Source organism: Aptenodytes patagonicus, chromosome 3 (genome assembly GCF_965638725.1).
Source record: "Aptenodytes patagonicus chromosome 3, bAptPat1.pri.cur, whole genome shotgun sequence".
Taxonomy (NCBI): domain Eukaryota; kingdom Metazoa; phylum Chordata; class Aves; order Sphenisciformes; family Spheniscidae; genus Aptenodytes; species Aptenodytes patagonicus.
Genome location: NC_134951.1, coordinates 4,323,472 through 4,329,517, shown reverse-complemented (window position 1 = coordinate 4,329,517; position 6,046 = coordinate 4,323,472). Strand labels below are relative to the sequence as shown.

At 54.4% G+C, this 6,046-nt stretch overlaps 1 protein-coding gene across 1 annotated transcript; it reads left to right on the top strand.

The window, feature by feature from the left end:
* Positions 1 to 404: 404 nt before the first annotated feature.
* CTSB (cathepsin B) lies at positions 405 to 5,712 on the top strand (the record flags this gene model as incomplete). The annotated part of the gene is given in 7 exon segments (XM_076332589.1): positions 405 to 519; positions 940 to 1,058; positions 1,766 to 1,851; positions 2,555 to 2,701; positions 3,366 to 3,482; positions 4,035 to 4,163; positions 4,284 to 5,712. Coding segments are annotated over 7 exon segments (811 nt in total), but the record flags the coding sequence as incomplete, so codon positions are not given.
* Positions 5,713 to 6,046: the final 334 nt, after the last annotated feature.

The following is a 6,046-nucleotide window of genomic DNA, read 5'->3' as shown; positions in this document are numbered from 1 at the left end:
CCGGGAGAAGAAGATGAGGGCCCTGTAAAAGCTTGTGTGGATGCTCCTGGTGTGTCTGGAGTGGGTGAGGGTCTCTCCTGGCAGACTGTGAGCGGGCTTTCCCTGGGTGCAGCTTGGTGGACATCTTGCATAGAATTAAGCACAGAAGCACGCGTTGGGGGGAACATCCATCTTCTGTCCTGCGAGACACTTGATCAATCATGTAATTTGTACTCCTTGAAACTTAAAGCACTGGAGGAGCTGCTGACCTGGTCTGAGGACTTCAGAAGTATTTATTCTCCTTCAGTAAGCAAACAAGAGCGCCGGTCCTCCAGGTCACCTTCAGAGGAGGTTGGAGAGTCCTGTGCACCCAGTCCTGTCACACCGGTGTTCCTGTAACAGGACTTCCCTCTTCTCACTTGCAGGGTAGATTTTGCTGCAGACATGGAGCTGCCCGATAACTTTGACTCACGGACACAGTGGCCTAACTGTCCTACCATCAGTGAGATAAGAGACCAGGGCTCTTGTGGCTCTTGCTGGGTAAGAGCGTGGGTGGTTTAAGGTCGTGTCAATGCAGAGTTTGCTGGACAAAAAAACATGCTGTTGAGTTTGCTACTGAACTGCATAAATGGGGGGACACGGGGGATCCTGCAGTGTGTGAGCTCACTCAGCCAGGCTGCTGTGGCCAAAGCCTAGAGCTGGACCTTAGCTTACTGGTCATGATGCACTGATCCTGGAAGGGGCTGTGTTCTGTGTCTATAGGTGGCTTGGCTCTTGGCCCCTGGGTTTTATAGCAAGTGTCAGACACTGGTTGGGTTTGAGGGAGATCTGGAGCACCAGGCTGGTCCCAGCATGCCAGCCCTGCTCATGCTTGCTGCACTCGTTGCCAGAAGGTTGCCTGGTTTCTCTCCCGTGGCCAGCTCTAATGGTCTTCCCTTGGGTTTTTGGGGCTGCCCGCAGGCTTTTGGTGCCGTAGAAGCGATTTCAGACAGAATCTGCGTTCACACGAATGCCAAGGTGAGCGTGGAGGTCTCGGCGGAGGACTTGCTGTCATGCTGCGGCTTCGAGTGCGGCATGGGGTGAGCTGCTCTTGGTTCTTGTGCACTTAAAAGGTGGGTGGGAGGAGCAGGGACACAACCCGAAGATGCTGATTGCTTCAGCCCTGTCTTCCTAGTCTCCCTAATGGGCAGGAAGCCCCACCAGTGGTTTGTGCAGTAGATGCTGGAGTTAGGTGGGAATGTAAAGGTGACTGCATGGACTGAAAGTCCCTCTGGGCCACATCCTGCCCCCAGCAGTAGCTGGATGATGATGGATGGTGTAGGGAGGGCAAGCACATAGCGATGCTTTCCCATACGTAGCTGGCAGCTGCCTAAGCCAAAGGATGGATCTTTTAATAGCCCCAAAGCCTTGGATTTCAGGCACAAGCCTTTTGCCTCTGGCTTTTGCAGTTGTTGAGAGCAGGGTGGGGAGTTGGGTCTCCAAGTTGCGTGGCTTCTGCTGCTCCTGGCAGCAGAGGCTGACCTGGGACCTGGTTAGGAGGCTGCAAGACAAGGAGGCACCACTGCTTTGGGATTTGGAGGCATGCGTGTTCTTAGCTCCTTCTTGCCCCAAGGCTTCAGTGTCTCGAGGCCCAGAAGTCCTGGGGAAGGCAGGGAGAGACTTAAAAAGGATCAACGTGCTGAAAGCTTCCCTCCAGCCCTCCAAAGCTGGCTCCATTTCCCCTGCTTCCCCCAAAAGGGGATGGCTCTGAGCGGGCTGGAGCTGAAACTGCTGCCTCTTTCTCCAGGTGCAACGGTGGTTACCCCTCCGGCGCGTGGAGGTACTGGACAGAGAGGGGCCTTGTGTCCGGGGGTCTCTACGATTCCCATGTGGGTAAGTCCTTTCACCCTTGTGAAAGCAAAGAGGAACATCTCTGCTTGGTTACAGGTTCATGTCCTTCAGGGTGCTTTTCTTGTGGTCTGCATCCTTGGGGCTGCTCCCTCCTTCGGGTCTGGGCTCAAACACCTCTGTTATCCCAGCTGGCTGCTCCTGTCCCCATGGCGCCTGGTCACCCCTTTGGGACAAGGGTCCCTGAGCAGCACCTAGTGGCAGGAGACCCATCCAGAAAGGGAGCACAGTAGCCAGACCTAAAAACCCCACAAGGCTCCTGCTTCCATAGCAGGAATGAATGAGGCTGTGAATTTTTTGTGTGTTGCTGGTTTTGGACCAGTTCAATACACTTCGGATGAGGGCAGGAGTCTTCCTCACACGTTCCCCTCCTCAAAAAGTAACTTCCAGACTGGAAACCTCTGCCTCCTCCTAGCACGGCCATGAGTTGGTTCATGTTTTCATCTTTTCCGTCACCTTGTCAAGAGGGAGGTGGTGGGAAGCAGGTCCAGAGGGAAACCCATTGCTGATGCAGGGATTGCTCACGTGGTAGTGGAAGACCTACTCTTGCTCGCACCCCACTGATCTGTGGGGTTTCTGGGTCAGAAAGGTCGTACCCTTTCTTGGGGCATCTGGTGACTTCTCCAGCATGGCTGTTGGACTGGGGTGCTTGGGGACAGCCAGTTCATGCCGCCTCTGTCCTCGACAGGCTGCCGTCCCTACTCCATCCCACCCTGTGAGCACCACGTCAACGGCTCCCGACCGCCGTGCACCGGGGAGGGGGGGGAAACCCCCAGGTGTAGCCGGCACTGCGAACCCGGCTACTCGCCCTCGTACAAGGAGGACAAGCACTACGGTAAGGGAGGTGGCCTCCGACACCGCTTGACGCGCAGCAGCTCCAGAGCCGCTCCTAGTGGTAGCTGGGTGGGGTTGGCGGGGTTGGACCTCTTCCTAAGCTGTTTTATGGTGGCTGTTTTCTGTGCCCTCAGGATGGGTGGTCCTGGAGCAAACGTAAGCCTGGCAGATGCACAGTTTGTATTTGCTGAGCCGGGGGAACTGATTTGAGTCCTCGTGGTGCACCTGCCTGGGTTGAAGACCATGGTGCTGAGCCCTGGGAGAGTCTGGTGTCAAAGCCACCTCCTTCCTACTCCTTGGTGGTAGCTAGCACTATACCTGTAGGAGAGTCTGGCTGCTTCTTGGAGATTTGTCTTAACCTCGAGTAACTTGGTTTGTTTTGGAAATGAGGATGTACAAGGGGAAAACTTCCCGCTGAAGCTGTCTGGCCTAAGTCTTTGGGTACAGAATAGGACTCGGGTTAAATCATTCCCTCTGGAAGAGGGATGGTTGGAGCCCGCTTTCCCTGCCTGGCCGTGTCAGTGCCTCTGGAGCAGCTGGGTTTGAATTTAACCTTTAAATGGAGGCCTCTTGCAGGGGCACGCTGAGCAGTCTCTGTCCAGCCGTCCCAAGACCTGCGTGGTCTGACGATGCCGTACTAACGGTGGGACTCTTTTTCTCCCTAGGCATCACCTCCTACGGTGTTCCTCACAGTGAGAAGGAAATCATGGCTGAGATCTACAAGAATGGCCCAGTGGAAGGAGCCTTTATCGTCTATGAGGACTTCCTGATGTACAAGTCTGGTGAGCATCAGCACCAAGGCTGTAGGGAGCCCTGTTCCCTACTTCAGCCACAGGGTCTGTCTTTTGTGGCCCTTGTCCCTCTACTCAAGTCTGAAAGGAGATCTCGGGCTCACACTTGAGTGTTTGGTGTTGCAAGAACATGGGCAGATACCATCTCCTGTATCCATTGGTTTATAGCAAGGGGAATAGGTGCTTGGGACTGGCTGAGGGAGGAAGCCCCAGTGGGGACCCCTCAGAATTGCAGCTGAGAACAACAGCTAGGATTTTCGGTAAAATCCTGGCAGATGGCTCTCCTGGTGTGGTCCCAATGCCCTGTTCTGAACTGCTTGGGATGCGCTGCCTTTGGGCCCCTTGCTGTCCTCTGGGCGTCCTGCGTGCTGAGCTGACGCTTAGCATCAGTCCTTCCTCCAGACTCTCCATTAAGCTTCAGGTTTCCATTTAACCAAAAAAAAAAACTTTCTCAAGCTGGTCTCTGGGCTTTGATATCGAATGTCTCGCAGGCTGGCAGTGGTCTGAAGGCGCCCGTTGACGTGTTGGCTTGTTGCCTTGCAGGGGTCTACCAGCACGTGTCCGGCGAGCAGGTTGGAGGCCACGCGATCCGGATCCTGGGCTGGGGGGTGGACAACGGCACTCCGTACTGGCTGGCCGCCAACTCCTGGAACACCGACTGGGGGGACAATGGTGAGGCCACCCCTGGGTGCTGCCTGCGGGTGGGGGGCTGCCAGGGGTGGGGGGGAACCCTCTCCCCGTTCTCCCTTGGCGTGGTGGGGAGGTTGACTTTTGCTCTCGGTGTGCTTCCAGGCTTCTTCAAAATCCTCCGAGGAGAGGACCACTGCGGCATCGAGTCCGAGATCGTGGCCGGCATCCCCAGGACGGAGCAGTACTGGAAGAGGGTGTAACCTTGATCAAACCACAAATAATCCTGAGTCCCCAATGCTTTTAACTGATAGCGGGTTGGGTGCAGAGCCCCCCCCCCAAGAGACTATAGTTGAGGTTACTTTATTAAAGCTTTTTATCTTTTTTGGGGGTTTTTTTTTGTTTGTTTGTTTGGTTGGTTTTTTTAATTGTATGGTGGAGCTGGAGGTGGAACTGCTCTCTGCAAGCCCTCTGCTCCTGGTGGGTCGCAGCCACGGGGCATTCCCTGCTCAAAGGACTGCTGGAGGGCTCGCTGGCCTCTTGCGCCATGGTATTTGGTTAGCCTGGGCCCCTTCCAGCCCAGCCCGTTACCGGGAGGGTAGGAAGCAGTAGCTTTGTGCTGGGACTAGGGACTTGGCGGGGCAGTGGAGATGGACCCTGCTGGGAAGCCACGGCCAGGGGTGATTTGTGCGCCCCTGGCTGGGTTGGTCCGACTGTTAGCACCCGGAAAAAGCAGGGTATGTTTGCGTGTGCCTTGAATTGGCTAAACTTAGACCTATTAATGACGAAATACTGACGAACCTGATGTGGGGCTGGCTCTGGCCTGAGCTGCGTTAAGGCCCCTCCTGCCTGCAACAAGTCCTTTGTGCATCGCTTGCTCTGCTCCATTCTTTCGGCTGCTTTTCAAACCACTTGTTCCTCAGCTGTTTATTTGGTTTTTTTTCCTGCTGTAGCCTGAGGTTATTGATCCTAGGGAAGGGCCTGGCTGGAGCTTCAAGAGCCTTTGATCAAATGTCCTGCAAGCATCTAAGAGCACGCTGGGAAGAGCAAACCGCTTTTCATCCATGGCTGGGCAGCTTGGTGTGTGCAGCAGCGGGTCATGCCTTGGCAAGGGCGCTGCATCCAAAATTGGTGTGGTGCTATGGGACCGCAGGTGCTGAAACGCTGAGCAGAGGTGAGGGACGTTCCCCAGGTCTGCTGCAGGGAGCTTATCCAGGTGCTTGGAGGTATCTTGCACACAATTGGTAAAAAAAAAAAAAAAAAAAAAAAAAAAAAGCTTGCACACAATTGAAGCTTTTTTTTTTTTCCCTTGAGCCACAGGCATTAAGGAAGAAGAAAAAAAACCTTATTTTTGTTACTGGGGGGAGGTGTGTAGGAGGAATCATGTGATTTGCCAACACTAATATAGTGAAAGAGCATGTTTTTTTTTAAATTTTAAAGCACAAAGTATATTGCTACAGGCCTGAAATGCGTGAAGCAGGCTCTCCTTTGCACTGTAAAATAGCCCCTTACCTCTGCTTACTCAGACACCAGTGAGACAGAGCTGTGGTGTATATGAATGGAACAACTGTGCCAATAAATGATTTCTCCAGTGTCTTGTCTCCTGGTCCTTGGTTGCTTCTGCTTGACTTCAAACCACCTCAAACTATTCTCCTGTTGCTCCTGGCACTGTGGAGGCCAGGGGCGACCCTTCTGTCTTCATGCAAGTGTGGTCAGTCCCAGCACTGTCCCCTGGCCGTACTGGTGGCAGCGTGACTCGTGTTGGCTCCTGAGGAGCCCCTGGGCATTGCCTACTCTTGGTGACGGGGAAGATGCTTCAACACGGACCAGAGTGCAGCCAGGACTGCCCTGGCATCTCTGCACGCTGGCACAGGGGGTGCGCGGGGAGGAGGACGCACCAAGGCACTGGAGAGCATGCCTGCAGCCCA